This window comes from Brassica napus, chromosome C3 (genome assembly GCF_020379485.1).
Source record: "Brassica napus cultivar Da-Ae chromosome C3, Da-Ae, whole genome shotgun sequence".
Lineage (NCBI taxonomy): Eukaryota > Viridiplantae > Streptophyta > Magnoliopsida > Brassicales > Brassicaceae > Brassica > Brassica napus.
Window position 1 is genome coordinate 13802108 of NC_063446.1, and position 13247 is coordinate 13815354.

Consider the following 13247-nt stretch of genomic DNA (forward strand, 5'->3'; position numbering starts at 1 on the left):
ATGGATTCTATTTAGATTTTAAAAATTCACAAACCAATAAAAATGGAATCTCAAAATTTAATAACTCCTCTAGAATTCTTTGTCCAATAAGCCCTAAGCTATTTTCATCTTTATTGTAAAGTCGTATTTTTATTTTAAAATAGTTCTTTAGCTTTTAAACTTTTATGGTTATAACCAAAACAACTATTTTTTAAAAAAAAACATTATTTAAAAATAGAATCACACTTTTGATTTACATAATAATATTTAAGGAACATTTTAGTCTAAACAAAGTTATAATTTTATAAAAAATTTGTAAAAGTAAATAAAGTCAATTATCATTTCTCATAAATAAAAGTACTTGTTGTAAAATTTAATAGATTTTATAAAAATATATATATTTTTTAGATAAAAATAGATAAATACATTAGAGAAAATATATCTCTATTTTAGAGTTATTCTATTTCAAAGGTATAAAAACATAGAATATATTAGAGAAGATTTTAGTTATAGTTTGTTAAACAGGTATATAAAGTATAATAAATTTTGGGGGATTTACCAAATATGACTCGAAACTTAATTTTAATTGCAAAAATATTCCCAAACTTGAATCAAATGCAAAAGTAACCCAAAAGCCTTGTGAAATTACAGCTAGCCCCTTGGGACCAAACAAAAAAACAGAACTCATTTTTACGAATATAGCCCCGCTAAGTCTTCTGAGTCTTCTGAGATTCTGTTAAGTCTTCTGGATGACGTCTACGGAAGTCGTCTGGTATAGTTGATCTTAAAAATAATTTATAAATTTTGTAAAGAATATTTTGATAAGCGAAAAAATCAAAATCATGTAATTATACACAGTTTGAAGTGATATAAATTAAGATATAATAAAATTAAATTGTTTTTAACATAGATGAGTGAAAGTAGTGCATCATGATATTCTTTGGTCTAGGGTTTGGCAACATATGTTGTAGTATTGTATGTATTCTTAGGGTTAGATTTTGGAAAGTTTAAATGTTTTTTTTGAAAAATTAAATTTTTACCTACATGTGATTATTTATGTGTATAGTAAACACTTTTTAAGTTTAATTTGATTTATGAAGTGTTTAGTTAGTTAATTTAGTTTAGAGATTATGTTTAGGGTCTAGACGACTAACATTTAAGTCGTCTGGCGATTAGAAGACTTCCAGAGAAGTCTTCTAACTCCCGCTAAAAATATTTTAGTTTTCCGTTAAAAATATTGAAGTCTTCTGGGCGACTTACAAGTAAGTCGTCCAGTAAGTCTTCTGATCGAAAATATTTAACCTTATAGGAATTTTTGTCTCCATATATAAAGAAAAATTTACACATTCTCTCTCCTCCTCTCAAATGGCTGCAACAAAAATGGTATGTTCCTCATTCTAAAACTCTTCAATCTCTCTCTAATCTCTTTGAACTTATAAACACCAAACTTTATTGTTTTTGTCTCATGTCTTTCTCACTAGTTTATCTTGTTTTGCAGGTTTTTCATCACAAGGTTCTCATCTTCTCCTCATTTAAAGGTAGATTTATTAATTTTAGATATGTATTTTTGTGTGTTCTATAAAGGTAGATCTATCTATTCTTCCACTCATTTTCTCTGTTTTTAAGCCTTTTGAACGATTTTGGAGATGCAGGTTTTTCAGATCTGGATTTGGATATGCAGGTTTTTCAGATCTGGAAGACTTCTGTGCTAGAAGACTTCCAGATTACTTCTAGGAAGTCTTCCAGAGGACTTCCAGAAAGTCTTCTGACGGAGTCTTCTCCCATGTCTCCCTTTCATAACAGATCTGAGTGTTTTGGTAAGTTTTTATGTCTGATTTTTCTTCATTTGGTAACCTCATGTTACATAAAGTTCATACATTTTCTTCCATAAAGTCGTCCAAGATAAGCAAGGTTTGACCATAATCTCGGAATAAAATCATGGACGAATTCAATGTAAGTCGTCGGACGGACGACTTCCGTGTAAGTCATCTAGAAAAAAAAATTTGTTTCAATTGCAAAACTAATATGAGACGACTTCCGTGTAAGTCGTCTAGGTATAACAAAATATTGATTTTTTTAATTTTCTACTGGTCGTCCACGAAAAGTCAAATTTCTGACACAATCCGGTCAAATGCAAAACTAACCCGTTTACCCTAGACGACTTATATGGAAGTCGTCTCGAATTTTTTTTAACAAACAAAGATGAACGACTTCCATGTAAGTCGTCTATAAAAACACATTTAAAAGTCAATTGCAAAACTAACCACTGCATTGACCAGAAGACTTCCATGTAAGTCGTCTACAGACAGCCAAACGACTTACAGGTAAGTCGTCTGGACGAACAGATCTGGGAAAAAAATTGATTTCATAGTTTCAACAAGTGAGATAACTTGTTTAGCACACATAAGTCTTCTCCAAGCACCCAGAATCTCAAACAAAAGTGACCCACCAAGAATCGTAAGCTTCAATGGCTCTATGAACCATAAAAAAATTTAGAATCAAAATCTTGGGTTTTTTGGATGAATATGGAGAGAAAGTGAAAGAGATGTTGTTTTTAGTTCATAAGAATTGAGAAAAAAAGAGTGTAAATAGATTTTTAGGTGCATTAAGAGCTTCAAACTGGTTGTTCACGGTGGTTGGTGTATTGATGACAATAGCAATATTGTGAATACTTGAGGAAAATGAGGGTGATAGAGTAAAATATGCATTTTTGAAAAAATAAAAAGTGATAACATTTTCGTGAATAATCTTAACTTTGGGGATAAAAGAGGCAAGTCAAAGTTTCAAAAAAACATGAGTTATGTTTGACTTCAAGTTTTGAGTCATATTTGCAAAAACCCCATAAATTTTTAATCAAGCCCTCGTCTTACTTTAGAAATGGAACTAAAGTTCTACCTATGAATTCTAGTATAATAGAACTTATGTAAATTAATGAAGTTGGGACTTTGAAATTTTATTAATTTATTAAGATATTAATTTACAAAAAAATTCTTAGTTAGATTTCTTCTTTTAAGATTTATTCTAAGATAAGAAAAATATTTGAATTTAGTGTATAGAAATTAATTTTTATTTTTGAAATTTGATATTTATATTAATTTTATTAAATTATTTGGTGTATATAAGTTATATTGCATAGAACTTAAATGTGGTTTTAGATATAATATTACTAAATCTCATAAAAAATATATGAAGTGTTAAAAAATATAAAGATAATTCAATTGTGAATATAAAACAAACAATATAATAATAGATTATTACTTATATAAAATATGTATACCTATAAATTATTAATTTATAATTTTAATGGGACTATATATTTACATAAAATTTTCTTTAAAAAATATTATCTTATTATTTTATCGATTTGTGTCAAATTTTGAACCGGTTCAAATTAGGACCGGCGAAATTTATTAATTTATAGAGATTATTAATTTATCGAGTACTAATTTATAGAGATGCTATTGTATTTACTTTCATTCAATTCATAGTATGCCAAATGTTTTACTCTCTTCGTTTAAATGTAAGTAGTTTTAGAAGAAAATAAATTGTTTCAAAATATACATTGTTTTAACATTTCAATGTATTTATTGAATATTGTGTAACTAATAAATAATATATATATATTTTTTATGGTTGGTTGAATTTAAACATTAAATGATACGTTTTGAAAACTAACAAATTTCTAAAAACTGATATTTTAACTACTTACATTTAGAAAGGGATGATGACAAAAAAAAAAAAACATTTAGAAAGGGATTATGTTTTCAGATATTTTAGAAATCAGAACTGATATTACATATAGTTAATGGTTGTATACTCAAAACCTACAGTCCACACATAATTGATAAATAAAATAATCGGCTAAAATCAATTTATTGGTTGGGTTTTTAACTGTTAAAACAACTTTATTAGTTGGGTTTTGAAATAGAAAAAAATAAATTAATTTGCGTACTCGGAGAGTGTTGCAGATGCATTGCTAGCTGCAGCCACTGGAGGGGCAGAAATACAGATGCAGAGAAACTGAGTAGTGCAGAAGTAACTATATCTGCGCTTTTATTCAAACCACTCATGGATATATGAACAGCTCATTTAGTCTTCATACCATTCTTGAAAAAATACTTGGCGTCAGTCAAATAGTTCGCCCGATTTATAATAATTGGAAACATTTATAGATTTTGGATACTACACACTTTTTTGTGGTCAATACTACACACTATTTTAATCTTAACAAAAGTTATGTAGATGTTGAAAACACTCACATGTTAAATAATTAATATCTATTAAAATGCGTACCTGTACCGTAGATATTTATGTATGCTTCTAGGGTAAGAAAAAAGAAAAATGAACTCACACCATTATATAATCCATTTTTCCTCCAATCCTTAAATGCTCATTTTAAAATGGGAATTTGTACTATATAACTATGAAAAGAAAAATAATATTTAAAATATACAAATATATATTTAGTCAAAGAGTACAAATATATAGTATTTGAAATTACTGTGTATTCATGCAATTGGAGGCCTTTTAAAGAAAAAGAAATTAGAAGTCAATATAATCATATAATACTTTCAAACCTGCATGTATTTGGGCATAGTCTAGTAAAATATTGGTCTAGACTAATTTTTTTAAAATTATATGCCTTTAAATTATAGAAAATATGTTTAAGATTTTTGAATGGAAAATACTTATACCCCCGAATCGCAAATCCGGTAAGTGCTTTTTACGAAATTGAAAATATTATGTTGTTTTCTAAAATTAAAATAATAATATAGTTAAAATTTTCTTTATTGTATGCTTTTGAAGTATTCTTTCCTTTTTCCTTTAAACATTAAATATGTTATTTTCTTCTAAATAATGATTTCTGTTTTAGACAAAAAAATATAGAGGTGAAGTCGATTTTTTATATATAAATGCTATCTAGATACTCTTGGAAACGTTGGAATTGATAATATATACTAACAAAACCTCCTCTTCCAAGGGATTTACGTTTTTGTTTGTCATCCACAAAACTATCAATTAAAAAAAAATTAAATAGTTGCAAAAAAAAAAAAAATTAAAGAAAAACTATCAATTGTATGAAAAGATAAAAAGAGAAAAAATGCGAATATTGCATGGGAGAGATGAGGTGGCAAAGAAGGAAGGAAAGACAGCAAAAGAACCAAAGCTTTTTCTTGTGGTTTCTGAGATCTCAGCCCAATTGCCTTGGAACTCTCACCTTTTTATGGCTCAGCAGAACCCAACTAGTTGCGCCATACAGTCATTTTTCTTACATTTATCCATATAGTATATCATATTATCAATGTAGCTCGATTATTCCAATCATGTAACGCACGTGAAATCTTATATTGACGATGTGTCTACCATCTGATAACATATTACTGAACCTTTTTATTTCTTCAGATTCTTAGGTTAGGACTTGAGATGATAATTACCCATAACAGTGTGGACAATGAATTCCAATGCTTCTGTTCTGCAACGGATCATAAATATTTCTACAATATAATGTTTCATAGGTTATAAAGTGCTCATAAGTTTTCGGGGGATTACAAAACGTCCGACATAACATAAGTCGCAAGAATACCAATAACATTATTTTAAGCACACATTGACATTAGTTTGTAGGTTCTTACGATGTAGTCAATAGCTTCAAAATTTATAAACAAGGAGAATGGAAGACGATATGAGGTTTTCTCTCCCCAATTAAAGACGCTCTCCCTTATCCATTTCCGTAAGGTTTCGAGGCAACTGTTCATCATCTCCGGCGGTCGCTGCCGTGCTCTTATGGCGACCGCCGGATCTTACGTTTTCTTTTTTTTTTCGTCTGAATCTCTGCTTCTCATCGTCGTTTCTCCCTTCGTCTTCTGCGGCTGTCTTAGGTGCGGCGATGATCCAGATCCGGTACAGATCCAGAATCTCCTTGCTTCAGGTTCAGATCTCGGGGATGTCAGCACTTAAGGACGGTGTTTTGCTTCTCCATGGCTATGTTTCTTTGTCGTCAGGTGAGACTCTGACCGAAAAAGGGATTTTGTTTGCCTCGTTGCGTATTGGCTAGAGGAGTGGAGTGTGGTGGTATAGAGTAACTGGTCCGTGTTTGGTGTGCTTCGTCTACAAGGCGGTGGTGTTTCTTGACATGGCTCCGGTTAGGGTTTCAGATTGCGCGGATCTTGAGATCTATCTCTCCTCTTTTTCGGGTGGTCTCCGGTTGACGCGTGTGGGCTTTCCGTGAGTCGATCTCTTCGTCTCTGGCGAGTTCCGGTGGCAACGCGCGTAGGTCACGGCTGTAACACCCCCGAACCGTCCTAAGCATAGGTCGACCCACCGGCCAACAATCAAACAAGAACATGACCGACGGACGATCCACACCAAGGGTTGGAGATGAAAGGCCAACCGGCCAGCCAACAATCAAACAAGAACATGACTGACCGTCCAACCCAACACCATGGTCCGGAAGCGCTACGTGACGGGTTAGGGACGATCCGGTCAGAGTCACAAAATTTACTCCACGACCTAGACCAGTTCATCCACTAACTCGTCCCGCTGCGTCAAGGCACAAGGCTTTGCAACCCGTACCTAGAGTTAGCATTTTCCGTTAGGTCAAGGCCTAAGGCTTTTCAACCCGTACCACGACCTAACGTTGTGTTAGACCGGACTAGTCAAATAACAGAGTACTCATGAAGCGCATATAAAACAATTATTTTTATTGATTCAAGAAAATATTCATACATTGAATAATTCAAGACTGGGCCCGGCCTAATGCCAAATCGAGTCAACAAAAAACATAATTCAATACCGTTTACAAAAGGCATGAAATCTACTCCGGCGGTCCTAACGTCCAGCACCAAGCTATCCGATCATCCTTACCTAAAGCGACCTGCAAAAAGGATAACAGAGTTGGATGAGTAATCTAGTATTACTCAGTGAGCTGGCGGCCTCTACCCGTAACTTAGACTCTAACCCAGACAACCCAAAATAACAATCAATCTAGCCCTAGCATGCAATAAAAGCTAAGGCTAAGCAAACCGTTACTAAGTTAAACTTGGCGTCCTGCCATGATCTAGCTTCAAGTAACGGGAACCTGCATTTAAACAAGTCAACAACCAATCCCTAGTTAACCATATATACGCTTGAGTTCAGTACTCATGTAGTGTTAGATACTTAGACTATACAAGTATCATGAGCCGGTCGACCAACAATCAAACAAGAACATGATCGGCCAACCAATGATACCACATAGCTTTAATATCCACCACCCTTCACAAGCAATCCTTCAAACACATATAGGCCAACGTCAGGCCTACACTAACCAAATACACACCAAGCCTAGTCCGGTACCTAAACCAGACTTAGGACTTAATGTCAGAACCTGCAAACAAAACAATCAACAACCACAACCACAACAACAATAAGATAGTAACTACCAATGACTCGATCTTACTCGTAACACCGTATATCGGTGCTACATTAACTCGAGGGTTCTATAACCCTGTACGACACACTAACACAACACTCTAACCTGGGCCCTGGTGACTTCGTGTTCATCCTCTCTATCGGCAATATCCTATCTTCCTACCACAGAGGCCAGAAGAAGGAACTTTCAACCGACCGCGGCCCACAGTCCTTCGGGTCACCGCGCGACAGCCCACAGTCCTTCGGGTCACTGCCACATTACACCGTCGTGTAATACTCAGCCATAGGACATGACCCCGTTCGTCTGAGTCTTCCCGATCCAGTGAATAAGGGGTTTCCTTGAACCCGCTGGGTACTAGGGCGAGGAAACATTAGTCCACCCCAAAACATGCCTAGCATGGGCGGGTTTCGCACCTGCTGTCGGCATAACACACACTCGACACAATTATCCTTAGGAAAGACCTAAGGGATAAGACTCCAACCAAAAACTAAACAATATATAGGAGTCTACGACAATATCAACCCAATACTCGTAGTCCAGCCTATATGGCATAGGACCCGTAGTATCAACATCACAACCAGGAGATCGGCCTATATGGCCAAAGATCCCCTAGATAACAACATTACCACAATCCCTGCACAAACAATAATCACTACCAAGCAATCATCACTAATGCATGTCTAATCCATAACTAATCAACCAAGTAGTAAATAATCAAGACATGCATCTCATCTCAATCTCAATTCAACTATAATCGATCATCCTAGTCCTAGTCAGGTTATTATCTCAGTCTTAATTCCATTTCATCTCATCTTAGCCCGTGGTAAACTGAGTCCGGTTTAATAAATAACCCTAAGGACTACCATGCAAGAATGTGAGCATTCTACTCTATATGAATACTCGATCTTCCCTAAGTTCCAAGTGGAACTTAAACAAAACCAACTCACAGTGTTCTAGACGAGAAGCAGCTGGTTGATCGGAGAGGACTTGGCCAAAACCCAAGGGACGACTTGAATGGAATGGACTGGACTCGACTTGGACAGAACCTCGGCTTCACCATGAAGAAACTGACAGGCCTCGATAGACTGATCTGGACATAACCTCCTTTAGCTCCTGGACAGTTCTTCAGACTTCCCGGCGGAGTATCGACCAGAACTTCGACTGATCTGAACCCGTGGAACTGAAATAACTCTGGACAGTACCTCCACTTGATCATCAAAGGAACTGACTGGCCTGGACGAAATCATTTGGACAGAGCTTCCGCGTCGCAATCGTATAGAATCGCCGATTGGACAGAACTGGCCTTCTCGGTGAGAATCGACTTCACTCTAAGTCGACCACTTTGTTTCTCTCCCTCTATAGCCACGTTGACTTGCTTCCCATATGAACTGATCTTCACTTGATTAACCTTCAGTTGGACAGAACCTTTCCTAGGCGCTGACTCGAAATCAATAGAGAACTGATCTCGAAAACTCTCTAAAACTCTCGAAATAGCTCGGAATCACTTGCTTTCTTTTTCTACTTCTCTCTCACGTTTTTAACTTGGTTTGGACAGGTTTGGATGTGAAGAAATGAGCTGGGATTGTGGGGTATTTATAGGAGACACCAGCCAATCAGCTTCAGGTTGGTGGCAGCCCGTGTGTCGCTTCGCATGGCTCCGGACGCATGCGCGGCGGCACCTCGTGCTCCACATGTCAGGCTGCATGTGAAGGACACATGCAGGACGCCACCACTCCTCCCACATGTCAGGATGCATGCCTGGAGTGCATGCAAGAAGCCACACCAGTACACACATGTCGATCAGCATGCTTCGGTTGCATGCGCGGAGACACCTCGTGCTTGGTCGATCCACCTCGTGCTTCTACATGTCAGGCTGCATGTACTGCTTCCATGCACGGTGACACCTCGAGATTCTGTAGACACTCAGCTGCTTAGATGGTAGTTATCACGTTCTGGCCATATACGTAGAGACACCTCGAGCTTCTTGGTCGGTTTACGCAATTTTTGACCCTTCCGGCAAATTTCTAACTCGCAATCAATCCCAAATATTTTTCCGCTCCTGTTCTGATGCTCTAAATATTTTTAATAGACTCCAGATGAATTCTGATATCCTGTAAAAATATTTCCCGAGCCTCCGGCTTCCTCGAAGAATTCCATAATACCGAAATTAGGGTTTTCGCCCAATTTCGGGTTTTCCCGTCGTGCTTCGATCCCGTCCTGCTTAATTCCCGTCCTGCTTCCAACTTATTATGTCTCCTGAATAATATTTTACTGATACGAAGATTTTCCGAGAAAACTTCGTGATGAAGAAACGTCGGTCTTAAAAAACGTCGAGCTTCTGAAACGTAGTGCTTCCAAAAATGTTGTGCTTGCAAAACGTCCGTCTGATCAATCTAAGACATCTTCTAACTATGGTCGAGCAACTTATTCGACTCATAGTTCACCCACGATCACTTCTTCGCCCACGTCGTACTTTAAAACTTCTCGATCGATCCTTATTGCCCGAGACTCGACCACCACAAAGACACTCGACCATTTTTTTTAACGGATTTCTACAACGGCGGTGGCGCGTGATGGTGGCAGCACACGTGTCTCAGCGGGTTCCTTATACTTACTGTTCTTTTTGAGAACAGCTTCCCGGTGTTTCCGGTTTGGTCTTCGACGTGTCCTGAGTGCTCCTCGTCTCCACCTCTCTTCACTAAGGCAGTGCGGCTCTTGGTTTAAACTTGTGTGGTAGTTGGAAATTTCTCTTTTTGCTATGCTGTAGTTGGTCTATCGGACGATTCATTCTCTTGCGGTTGTGATCTGGAGAGTTAACCACCTTTCGGTCTGCTATCTCTATATGGGATTTTGGTTCAATGGGTGTAAACGGTCACGGCGGATAGGATTGGAGGCGGCAATCTCTGAGACTCTTCGACGAACGACGGCATCGTCGCTTGGTGATTCTCTCTCGTGCCGTCGGAAGTATGGTTGTCGGGTGATTTGGGTTTGTTCGTGCTTGGATTCTTCGTACTGGTCTAGTCTCGGCATAATGGTCGGAAGCTGTAGGAGCTGTTGTTTCAAGGTTTGAGAGCGTCTTTCTCTCCGGTAGCTCGCGGTTCCCGGTTTGAGACTGTTCTCGGTTTCTTTCGTCCAAGCTTGACCCGTTACTAATCAAGCTTTCGGGGTTTGCTCCACTATTTTACGGGTTTGTTTCAATCCGTTTAGATCTGTTTAGTTTCATTATTATCTTTCCGCTACTAGTTATCATTGTAAACTCTGTCTCAAATTTGAAAATTGGTAATAATAATTTAATATTTTACCAAAAAAAAAAGAACATTAATTTAGAGATTTGTTAGCCCGTATACATCAAAACTTTTTATCACAACGAGTATCCAAATGATTAACAATGACTATATAAAATCCAAATAGCACTATTTATTATTTCGTATAACTTTAAAACTCAAACGCTTACAAAAATAGACCAGTCCAGGTATTACTTCTAGATAAAATTTATTTTGAATGACATCATAAATCCAAAACCAAATTACGCTAAAGAATTACTATATTTTTATATAAAACAAAGCAAATGGCTGGGGCGGGGAGCATTGTCGAGCAAAAAAAGCCTTTGTTCAAGAAAAAAAACATTGTCGAGCAAGATGAGATAAATGTTCACAGTTCACATGCCAATAAACCGTGGGCTGCACTTTAATCAACATTTGAGATTGTGTACCGTGTGCGGCTATATATGTTCACGTATTATGTTTGGATAGGGACCCTTTCATGTCTATTCGAATCTGATGTCTCCAAAAGGTCCATTTTTAATCATTAAATCAAAGTATATTTATGAAAATATAAACCAATTTTTGATGTGACATAATTAATACATGATTTATATTATCAATTCACTTATTTTAATTTGAAAAACATAATAAATTTGAATTTAAGATGAAATCATGATTAATATATATAATAAATTTAAAACCGATATAATTCAATTATCATTAATTAATTTAACAAAAATTCACAATAAATCTAACTTTAACAATACTAAATACGACTTAACACCATGGATATAATGTTCACTCTTTTATATTTCTCTGTTTTATGAGAATTTGTTCATGTTATACAAAAAATGTTATTTTAGAATTTCTATGTAAACAACATTGATTTAATAAATATTTTGCATTTATCTCAAGCAGTATTTATTAAATATATAAATATATTTCATTTTAATATGTATGAAAAAAAGTTAAAGTGATACTTTTTGCAAAACAAAGAAAGTATGAGAAGTATTTATAGATGTACTGGAATTAAAAAAGAAAATTTCAATCTAATATATAGGAAAAAACTTACAACCGTCTAAGAGCATCCACATTGGTGGACCTCATGTGGGAGTCCTTAGCCATTATTAAAGTATTATACTTTTTTTATTTTTTTTTTGAATGGTTAAGAACTCTTAGCATAAAAATCTGTCCAATGGTGGACTCCAATTAGGAATCCGTAGAAAAAAAAAATTGAAGACATGAATTACAACTATCAATGAAATCAATCATTTAGAACTATGAACACAAAGGCTACTTCAAATTAGTTAAAGGATAGAGTAGAAGATGTTAACAGAAGCTTAGAGCAATATCAATACAAAGACATAATTTGGAGAATTAGTTTGAGTAGATTACAAAGACATAAGTTTGAGTGAACAAAGACGTGAGAAATACTTCACATGTCCTACAGACGTCTCTAGCAAGTCAATGGAGAAGACTCACCACTCTTTCTGCTCAAGTGTTTGCTCAGTAGTTCAGAACACTCTTTTCTTTCCGGACATACACACATCAATGGAGTAGTTTTCCCATCTCCAACTAGATTTAACACAAATAAGTCTCCTATGTCGCATATGTTATCAAGACAGAACTTTCTCCAGCCTCTTCTGATGTAATACATGCCGCCTAATTCGCTAAATCGCAAACTCACAGTCCATGATTTTCCCTTTTTGTTCACTAGTATCATCTCTTGGCATTGTTTGTTCAAAGCAGTAGAACTCGTAGCTCCCACAGGAAGATACTGCAAACACAGAACGTAAAGACACATAACAGATCAAACCATATATTTGACTAACTAAATATGGTTTATACGTATGAAAATTGACTCACAAGTTTGTCTTCTTTTAGATTTGAAGCAGTGACCTCAGCCAAAAAACAGTAATCAAATGAGAAAGAAGACATTGCCCATGTTCCTCCTGAAATATAAGAAACAATTTTCCACGTCAAAAATATCTCACAAGTTTGCTATGCTATTACGGTGAACTTTGATTGAAACTTACTAATCTTGTGGTGATGCTCATTGTCATCAGCATCACCTGCAGCATCATCCGCAGCATCATCCGCTTCGGCTTCTTCCTTGATGATGTGAGGATGTGTATATTGAATCTCACAACAGCTAGGACCAAAAGGAGTGACATGAAACACCATGTCTCCTTCTGGCGGAAGCAGAGGCTTCAAGAAATGAGGTTCATGCGGATTCGCCATCTGCAAACAAGAAACGAATGTAAACAATATCAGAGGCAAACATTCTATAACCGTACACAAATATAAACTAACACCAAACTCGTCTAACAATGCTAATAAGAAACTTTAAGAACAGAACAGTCCCATATATATCAAACCGTAACTAAACAATCGAGAATAAAATACAATCTCAGAGCACAACAGTTACAACAATTATAGAGATCAACAATGTCAGTATAGAGATCAAAGGTAAACCGTTACTACTAAGCTACAATATGAATAAGAACAGAAGACTATGACAACAAACGATATTGGAAACGTTACGACTCGAAATCAAAATCAAACTCGAAACCCTAACTACTTTCCAGAAATCC

The 13247-nt window shown here is 35.8% G+C and overlaps 1 protein-coding gene across 1 annotated transcript; it reads right to left on the reverse strand.

The window, feature by feature from the left end:
- Positions 1-12109: 12109 nt before the first annotated feature.
- Positions 12110-12894, reverse strand: LOC106355490 (B3 domain-containing protein REM10-like). Its single transcript, XM_013795431.2, has 3 exons — positions 12690-12894; positions 12520-12605; positions 12110-12430 (listed from the first exon to the last, which is right to left on the reverse strand). Exons 1-3 carry the CDS (start codon positions 12892-12894, stop codon positions 12110-12112), a joined length of 612 nt encoding a protein of 203 aa, XP_013650885.2.
- Between the last annotated feature and the right edge of the window lie 353 nt (positions 12895-13247).